Source organism: Macaca thibetana, chromosome 2 (assembly GCF_024542745.1).
Source record: "Macaca thibetana thibetana isolate TM-01 chromosome 2, ASM2454274v1, whole genome shotgun sequence".
NCBI lineage: Eukaryota > Metazoa > Chordata > Mammalia > Primates > Cercopithecidae > Macaca > Macaca thibetana.
Window position 1 is genome coordinate 139,227,576 of NC_065579.1, and position 16,458 is coordinate 139,244,033.

General features: G+C 46.1%; 1 protein-coding gene across 8 annotated transcripts in view; it reads left to right on the top strand.

Moving 5' to 3' along the window:
• The window catches only part of MTMR14 (myotubularin related protein 14), a 271,851-nt gene that overhangs the window by 221,753 nt on the left and 33,640 nt on the right, over positions 1-16,458 (top strand). For all 8 annotated transcript variants that reach the window (XR_007723174.1, XR_007723172.1, XR_007723173.1 and 5 more), the window contains 3 exons: positions 7,497-7,605; positions 15,507-15,582; positions 16,193-16,253. Coding sequence is in view for 5 of the 8 variants with exons in the window: in XM_050778621.1 (XP_050634578.1) it covers positions 7,497-7,605; positions 15,507-15,582; positions 16,193-16,253 (246 nt within the window). In the remaining 3 variants the exon portion in view is untranslated. The remainder of the gene's footprint in view (positions 1-7,496; positions 7,606-15,506; positions 15,583-16,192; positions 16,254-16,458) is intronic.

Consider the following 16,458-nt stretch of genomic DNA (forward strand, 5'->3'; position numbering starts at 1 on the left):
TGGGCGGATCACCTGAGGTCAGGAGTTTGAGACCAGCCTGGCCAACATGGTGAAACCCCGTCTCTACTAAATATACAAAAGTTAACTGGGTGTGGTGGCACACGCCAGTAGCTACTCAGGAGGCTAACACAGGAGAATCGCTTGAACCCGGGGGGTGGAGGTTGCAGTGAGCCGAGATTGCACCACTGCACTCCAGCCTGGGCAACAGAGCAAGAGCAAGACTCCATCTCAAAAAAAAGATTACAGATTCTAGAGCTTCTCCTGGGCCTTCTGGAATCAGAATTTCCAGCCTACATTCTGTGAGAGCTCCCTTGATGTCTTAAATTACAGTATAGCTTGAGAACCGCTGCTGCAGGCCATGGGTAGCCAGAGAAGGTTTACAGCAGAGGAACAATGCTTTAGGAATTTAAGCACTAATGCTTTAGGAGTTTAAGCCTTAGTTTCCTCATCTGTAAAGTGGGGATGTCTATAAGAGTGCCCATCTCGGCCGGGCATGGTGGCTCACACCTGTAATCCCAGCACTTTGGGAGGCCAAGGTGGGCATATCATGAGGTCAGGAGATTGAGACCATCCTGGCCAACATGGTGAAACCGCGTCTCTACTAAATATACAAAAGTTAGCTGGGTATGGTGGCACACGCCTGTAATCCCAGCTACTCAGGAGGCTGAGACAGGAGAATCACTTGAACCCAGGAAGCGGATATTGCGGTGAGCCAAGATCACACTACTGCACTCCAGCCTGGCGACAGAGCGAGACTCCGTCTCAAGAAAATAAAAAAAAAAGAGTGCCCATTTCACAAGGTTGTAGTGGGGTTCTCTAAGAAAAGAATGTTAAGGACTCTTTCTTGTAAACAGATCACAGAAATTGTATCACATTCTCAGTTATATAACCTAAGAACTCAGGATCGCCAAGCCTAAAGAATTAGGGTTTGTTTTGGCCCCATTATTTATGGTTCTTAGCTCTTCCTTAATTCCTCCTTCCAGAATTAGGTAAACTTCGTTTCTTCTTTTTTTTTTTTTTTTTAAGGCAGAATCTTGCTCAGTTGCCCAGGCTGGAGTGCAGTGGTGTGATCTTGGCTCACTGCAACCTCCACCTCCTGGGTTCAAGGGATTCTTGTGCATCACCCTCCCAAGTAGCTGAAATTACAGGTGCGTGGCACCATGCCTGGCTAATTTTTGTATCTTAGTAGAGATGGGTTTTGCCATAATGGCCAGGCTAGTCTCAACTCCTGGGCTCAAACAATCCGCCTGCCATGGCCTCCCAAAGTGCTGGATTACAGGTGTGAGCCACTGCACCCGGCCCTGTAAACTTAGTTTCCGTAAACCTTTAAGCTAAAGTTTCTGAACAAGAGGGTTTTGTTTTGTTTTGTTTGTTTTTGCCTTGCCGTCCTCTTCCATCCCCTTCTTCCTACCCTCTTTGGTGCTGGCTGGCTGGTGGTTTTACCTCTGTGCCCTGATGATGACATTCTGATATTAAGCTCAACTGTAATCAAGATGGGTTTTTTTGTTTTTGTTTTTAATTAAGATGGGGTCTGGAATGCAGTGGCACAATCATGGCTTGCTGCAGCCTTGATCACCTGGGCTCAAGTGATTCTCCCACCTCAGCCTTCCAAGTAGCTGGGAATATGGGCACATACCACCCCTCCCAGCGGAATTTTAAAAATTTTTAGTAGAGACGAGGTCTCACTACATTGCCCAGGTGGGTCTCCTGAGCTCAACAGATTTCCTCACCTTGGCCTTTCAAAGTGTTGGGATTAGAGGTATGTGCCACCACACCCAACAGAGTGGTTCTTTTCTATGTTCATTTTATGAGTGAATCAACTGGGGATCTTTCTACAATGCAGAGATTCAGTAGACCTGAGGTGGGCCTGACATTTGGCATATTCTAACAACCTCTCAGGTAATACCAAATGTTACCCTTCAGTAACATAATAGTACATTGAGGAACCTAGTCGTGGTTGCCTTGTAGAAGCTTTTCCTGGAAGGAAACAAGTTTAGTGTTGATCCCTTAAAGAGAAAGAAACTAATATTTATTGAGTACCTGCTGTTTGGCAGGTATTGAGGTTTTACATAGATGAAGTTGAAGCCCAGAGAAGTAATTTGCCTTTTCCCAAGATCACAGAGGTAGTAAGCAGAGTGGGGTTAAAAGCTATGTTTCCTGACTCTATACCTGTCTGCCTTTTCTTTCACCACCGCGGCTCTCCCACCTTGTCTAGCAGAACCTCACAGTCAGGCCAAGGCCCCTATGGAACATCATTAACCTTAGAGGAGCTTGTTGGAGTTTGCTTTTACTTTGCACTCCTTGCAAGGCCTTAAAGTGTTACTGAAGTGATATTGAGTGGGTGATGCCTACTTGTTGAAAGGGGGGACTTCGGGTGTGTTTGGGTGGGAAGAAATAGAATTTTTTGCTTTTTTACTGTCTGGCTTGGCTGTTACTATGATGCTGAATTAAACTGAATAGACTGAATAAAAAATAGACTGAATTAAACAGGATAGAATTGGATTTAAGCAATGTTTTGGTCCTGTTAAGGAACCTCTCCAATTTGGTTCATCATCTGGGAATAGAAGCCTGGACAGGGATCCCTGAATAGCCAAGACATGTTTGTCAACAGTGTTCATTCAGCTGCTGCTGTCTAGTAGACCTCAGGGATCAAGTTGGACACCAAATAGATGAAGTCCTTACCAGTAGATCTAGTGGGAAACAGAGTCCAATAAAGAAACAATAACTGTTAATAAGAGCTGGAATTAGGGGAACTACAGGTGAGGCCCTGTGGGATAGTGGTTAAAACCATGGGCCCAGTGGCTACCCACCAGGGTTTAGAATCTCAGCTACCCTGTTTACCTGTTCTGTGACTTTGGGCTAGAGATTTCATCTCATTAAACTACCTCATCTGTAAAATTGGGTAAGTGAGGACTGAGTGAGATAATGTGGGTGTAAGCTCTACTTTGTGCCTCTTATCTATTAAATAATATCAGCAGTAACATCTCAGAAAGTTTTGGGGCACATCATAGGAATAACCCACATAGTTTGGTAAGTGTGATGCCTGTCTGGGAAAGCTTCCTATTGGAAATAGGCGATAACAGCATTTTCTTCTGTATTTGACTGGGCATGGTAGCTCTTGCCTATAATCCTAGTTACTTGGAGGCCAAGATGGGCATTTCACTTGAGCCCAGGAGTTTGAGACTGAATTAAACTGAATAGACTGAATAAAAAATAGACTGAATTAAACAGTCTGGGCAACATGATGAGACCTTGTCGCTACGAAAAATACAAAGCATTAGCCACGTGTCATGCCATGTGCCTGAAGTCCCAGCTCCCTGGGAGCCTAAGGTGGGAGGATCACCTGAGCCCAGGAGGTCAGCTGCAGTGAACCATGGCGCCACTGCACTACAGCCTGGGCAACAGAGGAAGACCTTGTTGGAAAAAAAAAAAAAAAAATCTCACTACCTGGTAACATCTTGCCAGAAATTTCAGTGCATACATTACAAATGTAAATACGGAAGCCTACATTTATCCCTTCAAATGTGAGTATTATGTGCCAGACACAGCTCAGTGCTTAGCACTGCAGTAAAAGGATCCTAAGGACAAGAGATAGTAAAAATAAAAACAGGAACTAGTGAGAGAACAGAAACTGAATTGCTTCTTTATTTTTTATTTTTTTTTTACAACGGAGTCTCATTCTGTTGCCCAGGCTGGAGTGCAGTGGCGCAATCTGGTCCCTGCAACCTCTGCCTCCTGGGTTCAAGCAGTTTTCCTGCCTCAGCCTCCTGAGTAGCTGGGATTACAGGTGCGTGCCACCACGCCTGGCTAATTTTTGTAGTTTTAGTGTAGATGGGGTTTCACCATGTTGACCAGACTGGTCTTTACCTCCTGACCTCAGGCAATCTGCCGCCTGAGCCTCCCCAAGTGTTGGGATTACAGGCATGAGCCACTCTGCCTGACCAGAAACTGAATTGGCACTTGATATAGGGGAACCGGTAAAGGAACCACTGGCCGGCCTAACAAGAAAAGCTGGGTCATTACATTAAAAGACCTCCCTAGAGGAAACTGCTGATGTGTCCTCCACCAGGGGTTTTTTGTTTGTTTGTTTGTTTGTTTGTTTTTTGAGACGGAGTCTCGCTCTGTCGCCCAGGCTGGAGTGCAGTGGCCGGATCTCAGCTCACTGCAAGCTCTGCCTCCCGGGTTTACACCATTCTCCTGCCTCAGCCTCCCGAGTAGCTGGGACTACAGGCGCCCACCACATCGCCCGGCTAGTTTTTTGTAGTTTTTAGTAGAGACGGGGTTTCACTGTGTTAGCCAGGATGGTCTCGATCTCCTGACCTCGTGATTCGCCCGTCTCGGCCTCCCAAAGTGCTGGGATTACAGGCTTGAGCCACCGCGCCCGGCGTTTGTTTGTTTTTAACAGAAGTTTAGCCTGAGAAATGCAGCTTGGTTTTGAGGATAGAACTCAACCTGGGAAAATCAGATGTAGGCAGGATTCAGAGGGCTGGTATGAGCTGAGTGAGAGTCCGTTGCAACATATGGTGCTGACCAGATCTGTGACATTGGCCATGGGCCAAGTAAGTGGGAGGAAGGCCACTGTGGCAGTACTAAAGGCGCTTGGTTTTATGTTCTCGTGGAGTCTAGTTAGGCAATTAATTGGTACTGAGGTGCCTTTTGATTTCATAGAGAAACTGGGTGAGGGGAAGGCAGCACACTCTGGTTCTCTGTCAGCTTGTGTGCCTAGGCCTGCCTGGTGGGTTGTTGCCACCCTATGGGCACTTTGCTTTCTTTCTTTTTTTTTTTCCCAGACGGAGTCTTGCCCTTCGCCTAGGCTAGAGTGCAGTGGCACGATCTTGGCTCACTGCAAACTCAGACTCCTGGGTTCAAGCAAAAATTCTCCTGCCTCAGCCTCCTGAGTAGCTGGGATTACAGGCATGTGCCACCATGCCCAGCTAATTTTTTGTATCTTTAGTAGAGATGGGGTTTCACCATGTTGGCCAGGCTGGTCTTGAACTCCTGACCTCATGATCCACCTGCCTTGGCCTCCCAAAGTGCTGGGATTACAGGCGTGAGCCACCACACCTATGGGCACTTCTTTGCAAAGGCACCCCAGCCTCTTCAAGTTTGCCATTCTTCCTCCTCCTCTGAACAGAGAAAAAAATTTAATTACAAAAATTACGTCTTACAGGAAAAGACACCATGGGAAGCTCAGTCCTCTTTTTATACCGCTTTGTTCTCTTTCCAAGATCATCAAACTATTCATTCTGGTTTTTATTTGAAGACTGCTTTTTAACTTCATTTTCAGACCCCCATTTGATAGTAGTTATATTGTCAAGCCACAATCACCTATATATATATCTTCTATATATATATCCTGTTATTATATATATATCTGCTATATATATATCCTATATATATCTCCTATATATATGTGTGTGTGTGTGTGTGTATATATATATATATATTTTTGAGATGGAGTCTCGTTCTGTCACCCAGGCTGAATTATAGTGGTGCAATCTCGGCTCACTGCAACCTCCACCTCCTGGATTCAAGCAATTCTCCTGCCTTAGCCTCCCATGTAGCTGGGATTACAGGTGCCTGACACCACACCCGGCTAATTTTTTTGTATTTTTAGTAGAGGTGGGGTTTCACCATGTTGGCCAGGCTGGTTTTGAACCCCTGACCTCAAGTGATCTGCCCGACTTGGCCTCCCAAAGCACTAGGATTACAGGTGTAAGCCACCATGCCTGGCCCCTAGATATATTTTAAGTAAGAATTCGGCAGTATTTTAAAGACTTTGTGTTTTTATTAACCCTAACAGCATCCAGATACATTTAGACAGGTACTGCAAGTATGTGGGAGTCACTGATTTATTCCTTCTGAGATAATATTTGGGTGCGTGTGTACAAGAGAAGCTGTGTAATAACATGCAGATTCCTAGAAGGATTAGGATGTGAAAGGAATTAAATTCCCTCTAGGAGTTGGTCTGAAAGCTCAACCCTTTTAAGGAAGGAACGTGAGTGTCTTTCCTTCCTTCTGCTGGGTTACTCTGCATAGCTGGGAAAGCTTCCTGCTCTAACTTTCCTGCCTCTTATTTCTCTTGCTACCAGAAGCTCTGACTGGCTGATGTGAGCTTTGCCAAAGGTTGGTAGGTGAGAGTGAACCCTTATTTTAGGGAAGTGTGATTTGATATGGGTGTGACTTGCTGGAGCTCACTTCTAAACCTGACTCATGTTCTAGAAGCTCACTTACCAATCCCTGTGTCACACCTGGCTTCTCTTATGCCTCCTTTGCTCTGTGTGCTGTTGGCCATATGGACTTTGAAAGCAGAGGCCTAGAGCCATGTGGACCAAGAAACGTTATCTCATTCTGCCCTCTAAAACAGCACTCCCCAACCTTTTTGACACCAGGGACTGGTTTCGTGGAAAACAATTTTTTCACGGCAGGTGGGGGAAAATGATTTCAGATGAAACTATTCCACCTCAGATCGTGAGGCATTAGATTCTCTGCAACCTGAATCCCTCACATGAGGAGTTCACAATAGGGTTCGAGCTCCTATGAGAATGTAATGCCACCGCTGATGATCTGACAGGAGGTGGAAGTCAGACGGTAATGCTCCCTTGCACCCTGCTCACCTCCTGGTTCCTAATGGGGCACGGACTCGTACTGGTCTGGGGCCCAGGGCTTGGGGACTGCTTGCTCTAAAAGATCACAAAAATCTATATTCAGAGTTATGTAAAAAATAGATAAATACTCAAAAAAATAGTCCTGTGATTTCCAGAGAGGGTCCCCAGGGCATCAGGTCTTATCCTGGGAGTTAAAAATTGGAAAACCCAGACATAAGATCCAGTTTTCTGTGTATATTTTTGAATTTTGTGTATGTCTTCAGTTTAGCTCACCTTTTTTTTTTTTTTGTAATCTTAAAGGTTCAGAAATCAGAGTGATTTAAGTTTTAATACCTATAATTAGCACTTTTTTCTTTTCCTGAAAAACTTAATATATCTCATGCCTGTAATCCCAGCAGTTTGGGAGGCCGAAGTGGGCGGATCACCTGAGGTCAGGAGTTTGAGACCAGCCTGGCCAACATGGTGAAACCCTGTCTCTACCAAAAATAAAAAATTACCCAGGTGTGGTGGCTCACACCTGTAGTCACAGCTACTCGGGAGGCTGAGGCAGGAGAATCACTTGAACCCGGGAGGTGGAGGTCGTGGTGAGCCAAGATTGTGCCACTGCACTCCAGCCTGGGCAACAGCAGTGAAACTCTGTCTCAAAAAAATAAATAGATAGATAGATAGATAGATAGATAGATAGACAGTCTCAAAAAAAAGATGATTGGATGGATGGATGGATGGACGGACAGACGATAGATGATATAAAATTTCGGAATGACATTTAATTTCAAGCAAGCATTATATACACAGATCTGGTATGGGGGGGTCTGTGTGAATAAACAAATATACACAAAGTTCCCACTTCAAAGTCAGCTTGACCTGCTTCTCTTGCCTGTGTGTTAGGTTTGAGAGTACCGTACAGGTGAGCAAGTTGCAAGACCTCATCCACCGCAGCAAGATGGCCCGGTGCAGAGGACGGTTTGTCTGCCCAGTAATCCTGTTCAAGGGCAAGGTAAGGCCCATACCATAGCTTCATGTTCCAAGACTCTCTTCTGGAGTAGCTGACTTAATGCAAAGTATAGGGTCTTTTTTTCCCTCAACATTTAGTAGCCCAGCATTGGGTGATTACTGGGTGCCTGGTGTTGTGGGAAGCAGTCCAGAGAAACAGACCAATTCTGACTGAAGGATGGTTCTAGGTAGGGAAGGGATGGTCACACCAGCGTACCCCACCCCATGTTCTAGAGCCAGACTGCCTGGATTCAGATCCTGACTCTTATTTCCTGCCTATGCAAAGCCTCCTTTTCCTCTCCTATAAAATGAGAATACTAATCACCTATTTCAAAGGTTTATGGATTAGATTAAATCAAATGAGTTCATATATATTGTTTGTAATATATAATTCACCAAGTATTTATTGTATGTTGTGTGCCAGACACTGCTTCAGGCCTTAAAATACATCATGTAAAGCAGACAAAAGTCTTTATTCTCATGGAGCTTATATTCTAAGGACTTTCGTTAATTTGGCTCCCCAGTATGGTTTCATTTTACTTATCTTTCGGTGTAAGGGATGTGCCCATTTCATTGCAGATGAAACAAAGGCTCAGAGTGACTAAGTAACTTCCCTAAATACAGGGTACACATCAGGGCAGAGGATGAAGGGAATTGAATGAGGAAGGCTGCAGGCTGAGCAGGGAGGTGGCTCTGTGTTTGCTCGGAGAGCCATTGTGATGTTTGAGCAGGGAAATACTGAATGCAAGTAACAACTGGGGGAAAATTGGTCCAGGAGGAGTGGACTGACATGCAGAGAGCCTCAGAGTGGAAGGGAGCGGAATTCAGTCTGTTCATTTAGCCGGTATGTGAGTGCCTCAGTGGTCAAGGGCAGGGCAGTGGGGAGAGTCTTGACTGTTGTCTCAGTCCCTGGTATGCCTTTTTTGTAAATTGGGAAAGGGGAGGAAGGAAGGGAGACTCTGCCAAAGGCTTTCTTTGGCAGATCAGTTTTCAGAAGTATGTATGGAAGTTAGGCACTAGAAATTGATCTTCTTAAAGCTGTTGCCACTTTGGAAAATTTTCATGTTCCCGAAAGTTATTGGAGCTTTTTTTTTTTTTTTTTTTTGAGATGGAGTCTCTCTCTGTTGCCAGACTGGAGTGCAGTGGCCCAAACTTGGCTCACTGCAACCTCCACCTCCCAGGTTCAAGCAGTTCTCCTGCCTCAGCCTCCCGAGTAGCTGGAATTACAGGAGCGTGCCACCACACCCAGCTAATTTTTGTATTTTTATTTTTATTTTTATTTTATTTATTTTTTTTTTTTGAGACGGAGTCTGGCTCTGTCACCCAGGCTGGAGTGCAGTGGCCGGATCTCAGCTCACTGCAAGCTCCGCCCCCCGGGTTTACGCCATTCTCCTGCCTCAGCCTCCCGAGTAGCTGGGACTACAGGGGCCCGCCGCCTCGCCCGGCTAGTTTTTTGTATTTTTTAGTAGAGACGGGGTTTCACCGTGTTCGCCAGGATGGTCTCGATCTCCTGACCTAGTGATCCGCCCGTCTCGGCCTCCCAAAGTGCTGGGATTACAAGCTTGAGCCACCGCGCCCGGCCAATTTTTGTATTTTTAGTAGAGACGGGGTTTCGCCATGTTGGCCAGGCTGCTCTCGAACTGCTGATCTCAGGTAATCCGCCTGCCTTGGCCTCCCAAAGTGCTAGAACTATAGGCGTGAGCCACCACGCCTGGCCTGCAGCTTCATTTTAAAAAGTACCACCCTGTACAGCACAGTGCTCGTCATGAGAAGTTGCACAGGAGATACTCCAACCAGTGTTTACCAGTGTTTCTATAGAACAGCAGTTTAAGGATATGCTTGTGAAAAGCATTCCCTGTCAAATAAGAATTAGAAATACTGCATACTAGATTCATAAAGTAGATTGTTAAATGTATGTTGATATAGTTAAGGCTCTGAGAAGTCTTGTAGCAGAGAGGCCTGTGTTAGGTCAGACACGTGGCTCACAGCAGGCACTTAGGAACTAGTATGATGGTGGCAGCATTATTATTACCAACACTACTTTAGGGGCACCAGCCTCTGCCAGGTTGAGGAAGAAAGAGAGGTGTGTTAAGAAATGCTTGCTTCTACAACCTAAATGTCTAACAGATGATAAAGAAAATATGGTACATGTACGCAATGGAGTACCATTCAGCTGTGAAAAATAATGAGATCCTGTCATTTGTATCAGCATGGATAGAGGTCATTATGGTTTTTTTTTTTGTTTTTTTTTTTTTTTGTTTTTTTTGAGACGGAGTCTCGCTCTGTCGCCCGGGCTGGAGTGCAGTGGCCGGATCTCAGCTCACTGCAAGCTCCGCTTCCCAGGTTTACGCCATTCTCCTGCCTCAGCCTTCCGAGTAGCTGGGACTACAGGCGCCCGCCACCGCGCCCGGCCAGCTTTTTGTATTTTTTAGTAGAAACGGGGTTTCACCGTGTTAGCCAGGATGGTCTCGATCTCCTGACCTAGTGATCCGCCCGTCTCGGCCTCCCAAAGTGCTGGGATTACAAGCTTGAGCCACCGCGCCCGGCCAATTTTTGTATTTTTAGTAGAGACGGGGTTTCGCCATGTTGGCCAGGCTGCTCTCGAACTGCTGATCTCAGGTAATCCGCCTGCCTTGGCCTCCCAAAGTGCTAGAACTATAGGCGTGAGCCACCACGCCTGGCCTGCAGCTTCATTTTAAAAAGTACCACCCTGTACAGCACAGTGCTCGTCATGAGAAGTTGCACAGGAGATACTCCAACCAGTGTTTACCAGTGTTTCTATAGAACAGCAGTTTAAGGATATGCTTGTGAAAAGCATTCCCTGTCAAATAAGAATTAGAAATACTGCATACTAGATTCATAAAGTAGATTGTTAAATGTATGTTGATATAGTTAAGGCTCTGAGAAGTCTTGTAGCAGAGAGGCCTGTGTTAGGTCAGACACGTGGCTCACAGCAGGCACTTAGGAACTAGTATGATGGTGGCAGCATTATTATTACCAACACTACTTTAGGGGCACCAGCCTCTGCCAGGTTGAGGAAGAAAGAGAGGTGTGTTAAGAAATGCTTGCTTCTACAACCTAAATGTCTAACAGATGATAAAGAAAATATGGTACATGTACGCAATGGAGTACCATTCAGCTGTGAAAAATAATGAGATCCTGTCATTTGTATCAGCATGGATAGAGGTCATTATGGGTTTTTTTTTTTTTTTTTTTTTTTTTTTTTTTTTGTTTTTTTTGAGACGGAGTCTCGCTCTGTCGCCCGGGCTGGAGTGCAGTGGCCGGATCTCAGCTCACTGCAAGCTCCGCTTCCCAGGTTTACGCCATTCTCCTGCCTCAGCCTTCCGAGTAGCTGGGACTACAGGCGCCCGCCACCGCGCCCGGCCAGCTTTTTGTATTTTTTAGTAGAAACGGGGTTTCACCGTGTTAGCCAGGATGGTCTCGATCTCCTGACCTCGTGATCTGCCCGTCTCGGCCTCCCAAAGTGCTGGGATTACAGGCTTGAGCCACCGCGCCCGGCCAAGGTCATTATGTTAAGTGAAATAAGCCAGGCACAAAAAGACAAACTTCACATGTTCTCACTTACTTGAAAGCTAAAAAAATTAACACAATTGAACTCATGAAGATAGAGAGTAGAATTATGGTTACCAGAGACTGGGAAAGGGTACTGGCAGGGACACGGGAGAGGAGTGGGGATGGTTAATGCGTGCAAAAATATAATTAGAATGAATAAGATCTAGTATTTGATAACACAAAAGGGTGACTACAATCAACAATAATTTATTGTACATTTAAAAATAAGAGTATAGGCCGGGCGCGGTGGCTCAAGCCTGTAATCCCAGCACTTTGGGAGGCCAAGGCGGGCGGATCACAAGGTCAGGAGATCGAGACCATCCTGGCTAACACGGTGAAACCCTGTCTCTACTAAAAAATACAAAAAACTAGCCGGGCGAGGTGGAGGGCGCCTGTAGTCCCAGCTACTCAGGAGGCTGAGTCAGGAGAATGGCGTAAACCCAGGAGGCGGAGCTTGCGGTGAGCCGAGATCACGCCACTGCACTCCAGCCTGGGGGACAGAGCAAGACTCCGTCTCAAAAAAAATAAATAAATAAAATAAGAGTATAATTGGATTCTGTGTAACATAGAGGATAAATTCTTGAGGTGATGGAACCCCATTTACACTGATGTGATTGTTGTGCATGGTATGCCTGTATCAAAATATCAGCCGGGCGCGGTGGCCCATGCCTGTAATCCCAGCACTTTGGGAGGCTGAGGTAGGCAGATCATGAGGTCAGGAGTTCGAGACCAGCCTGGCCAACATAGTGAAACCCCATCTCTAATAAAAATACAAAAAATTAGCCAGGTGTGGTGGCGGGCGCCTGTAGTCCCAGCTACTCCGGAGGCTGAGGCAGGAGAATGGCGTAAACCCGGGAGGCAGAAATTGCAGTGAGCCAAGATCATGCCATTGTACTCCAGCCTGGGTGACAGTGCCAGACTCTGTCTCAAAACAAAAAAAAAATCTCATGTACCCCATAAATAAATAAATGTACCCACAAATATTTTTAAAACTTAAGTACTTCCAGCAGAAACAGAAAATCAAATACCGCATGTTCTCATTCATAAGTGGGAGCTAAACAACAGGTACGCATGGTCGTAAAGGTGGAAACAATAGACACCGGGGACTCCAAAAAGGGGAGACAGGAGGAGGAGGAGGCAAGGGTTGAAGAATACCTGTTGGGTACTATGTTCACCATTTGGGTGATGAGTTAAATAGAAGCCTAAACCCCAGCATTACACAATATATCCATGTAACAAACTTGGACGTGTACCCCTGAATCTAACGTGTAAGAAAAAAGAAATGCTTGTGTTCTGCTTCCTTCAAAACGCAGTTCGGCGTGGCTAGTGCAACTGAGAAACTAAGGATTATATTTTACTTCATTTCAATTTAATTTTTAAGGCTTGAAGCAGTATAAAAGTTTGTCATGGTTAAAAAGAACTTTGAGGCCGGGCGCGGTGGCTCAAGCCTGTAATCCCAGCACTTTGGGAGGCCGAGACGGGCGGATCACGAGGTCAGGAGATCGAGACCATCCTGGCTAACACGGTGAAACCCCGTCTCTACTAAAAAATACAAAAAACTAGCCGGGCGCGGTGGCGGGCGCCTGTAGTCCCAACTACTCGGGAGGCTGAGGCAGGAGAATGGCGTGAACCCGGGAGGCGGAGCTTGCAGTGAGCTGAGATCCGGCCACTGCACTCCAGCCTGGGCGGCAGAGCGAGACTCCGTCTCAAAAAAAATAAATAAATAAAAAAAATAAAAAAAATAAAAAGAACTTTGAAATGGGCCCACATTTCCCTTAAAATGCCCAAAGTTTTTTTTGTTTTTTTTTTGTTTTGTTTTTTTTGAGACAGTCTCTGTTGCCCAAGCTGGAGTGATGCCATCTGCCTCCCAGGCTCTAGCGATTCTTGTGCCTCAGCCTCCCAAGTAGCTGGAATTACAGGCACATGCCTCCACACCTGGCTAATTTTTGTCTTTTTAGTAGAGACTGAGTTTCACCATGTTGGCCAGGCTGGTCTCAGACTCCTGGCTTCAAGTGATCTGCCCACTCTGGCCAAAGTGCTGGGATTACAGGCATGAGCCACCACACCTGGCCAATGGCCAAAGTTTCACATCCTACTTAAGATATGCTTTAAGTGTAAAATACACATCAAATTTTGAAGATTTAATAGAAAAATGTAAAATATTCATTTTAAAAGTGATTACATGTTGACATGTCTTGGATATGATGGGTTAAGTAAAATATTTAAATAATTTTTCAAAATTCAGTTCAAGAATTGAGCGGTAAGTTCTCATACCATTTTCTCCCCAAACACTTGTGTCTGGCTTTGTTAGACCACTGAAACTGGAACAATTCATCTTTCTTTTTGTTTAAGGGGAGCAGAGGTCAGAGGTTACTAAATTAGCAAATCATCCAGAGTACTTTTCCACAGACAGAATTAGAGGCCATTCCTAACTAGGTAAATGGATAGCATTCAGGGTAGATCTTGCGTTTTCAGTCAGGAGCCAGCTTAAAGGGCAGAGATGATGGGTTATAAGTCACAATCATGAGGCAGGTGTCTATCAAGAGGAGTCAACCCTCCCCCAGGGGCCTTCCTGAAGAGGCCGGTGCCCCACTTGGGGACTTGGCCAACTTGTTCTTCTCCATCTGACTCTGGGGTTTTGCTGGCCTAGGTCTGGCTGCCTCAGTTACTAAAAAGACAAGATCAATAGAAGGGATGTGGAAGAAGAATTGGGAACAGAAAAAGGGTCTCTACTCAACAGCCAAAAAGAAGGCAGCTATCTTCGCTGAAAGATTTAACAGAAATAATGCAAAGGAGAGTGAGGTCAGCTGCCAGCAGCTTAGATGAAGTGGGGAGGGTGGACATTATACAAATGCCAGTGGAACAGGCAGCCACACACCCTGCCAACGTCTTGAGGAAATCAGACTTACCCCTTTTCTTTGGAGTCTTAGAGGTCCTCAGCCCTTTCCTGCAGAAGCATCCACTTTGCTCCTCACTACTTGACTGATTCCTTAAAGCAAGGGCTTTTAACAGGGTCTGGGGATGGGTTCATCAGTGGGCTTGAGAGAGTCCAGAAATCCCTGGAAATGTAAGTAGATTATGATGTGTATATATATATATTTTTTTTTTCAGGAGATAGTTGATAGTTTTTATCAGATTTTCAAATTGCTTTTAGACCCACAGAAATTTAAGTGGCCCCCACTGGAGTACATCCTACTTAGGCCAGCAGGAATGCCAGCCCTTGATAGGCTTCCTCAGTGGGTTTCCAGGATAACCTCTCCACAAACCAGCTCTTGCCCCAGCACCAGTAAAGCCCCTCACTCTGTCCCAGGTAGCTTTTCTATTGCTGTCCCCACCCCTAGGCTGCTGCTACCTCAGGGAGAGCCAGAAAGTGACCTAGTTGTTCCCATGCACAACTCTTTGCTGTAGCAGCAAAACTTTCCTTCCCATTATGTTATAGGTAGAGAAGAAGCCTTCAGATGGTACTTGGCAATCTTCCAGGGATCCACTTTCCATTTGCACATTGTGTGACCCGTTTAGCAGTGAGCTTCACTCCTTGTCTGTCACCTCACAACTTCCCCATTGCAGTGTAACGGGGCCATGTTCTCCTAGCCTTTAGCTAAATTCTGGGCTGGTTTGCCTTCCCATCACCAGGTATCTCCTCCCATTCCCCCCACCCTACCACATTTCAGCAAACACTGTTTATTTAAACAAGTAACCTTACAATTAGATATTGAAGTTTGTGCCAGTTGCCTGGTTTCTAGAATTCTCTTACAGTGATCCCTTCAGTGATGAGGAAAAGAAAGCTCTAAAACATTTCTCACCCAGCCCCACTAGAAAGGTTGTTCCCCTCTACACTGAACAGTTCCAAATCACAGTAAGCACATAGGCTTTAGGGGTCAGTGGGTTTGGATCAAATCCTAGCTTACCTCTCGTTATATGACCTTACATATCACTTAACCTCCTTTAGCCTGTTTTTCTTTTCTTCATCTGTGTAACAGCAACAATACATGCCACCTGCCACATCTCCCTCATGGGCTTGTTGTGAGAAGATGGCGGGTTTTTCAGTACCATGTCCAGCACATGGTACACATGCAACAACCACCCAATCTGATGCGATCCTGTTGGTAACACTGGCGCCTCTTGTTTGGGAGTGAGACTCCCTCAGTAGAGGTTGTGAATTAAGTACTAGGGATCTTCTGACTGATTGTGGCAGCCTTGATGCTGATAAAACTTTGGGGAGTGCTGGGCCCATTATGCTGGCCTGGAAGAATCAGAAGAGTCCCAGGTGTTCCTTCAACTGTGCATGCTTCAGAAAACCATCTGACCCTGAAAATGCTGTTTCTCTCCCAGCACATTTGCAGGTCGGCCACACTGGCTGGATGGGGAGAGCTGTATGGACGCTCAGGCTACAACTATTTTTTCTCAGGTGAATGTTGAACAGCATCCTCTGATGTAGAATGAGAACCCAGTCATAGAGAATAGCTACCTGGGCTGGGCGCCGTGGCTCACGTCTGTAATCCCAACACTTTGGGAGGCCAAGGAGGGCAGATCACAAGGTCAGGAGTTCAAGACCATCCTGGCTAACTAAAAAAATACAAAAAATTAGCTGGGCGTGATGGTGCACGCCTGTAGTCCCAGCTACTCGGGAGGCTGAGGCAGGAGAATCACTTGAACCTGGGAGCCGGAACTTGCAGTGAGCCGAGATCACGCCACTGCACTCCAGCCTGGGCGACAGAGTGAGACTCCATCCCAAAACAAAAGAATAGCCACCCATGGCCACAGTAGAATAGGTAGGGGGTCTCAGTGAGCTGGGTGGAGATCAGGGGCCTGCCTTTGATCAGGGACCAGGAGACAAATAGGAGTTCACCTTAGAGGTGAAGACTACCAGACATATAGGGGCATAGTGTTTCCTTAAGGGTAGAGCCATGTTGGCCCAGCCCACCCTTGGCACTACGGGGAAGGAGGCTGGTGAGGAGGCCCCTGTGTGGAGCCCTGGGTCACCAGCCTCAGTACTGACAGATAGGTTTCTCTGGCAGGGGGTGCAGATGATGCCTGGGCAGATGTGGAGGACGTCACGGAGGAGGACTGTGCTCTTCGGTCAGTGCTGAGTTGCTGTGGTCAGGGGCTTGTGTTGGGGACGGGGTGTCTGGCCAGAGATGGCCATGTTCATATTGTCCATGTGTATTTGTCACTGGTTCAGGTGAGTGGATTGGCTTCTTTCCCTTCTGTCTGCCAAGTCTGTGCCCCTGAAATAGGGCTGTTGAAGTCCACTGAGTGCACATCTGGATTCACAGAGAACATC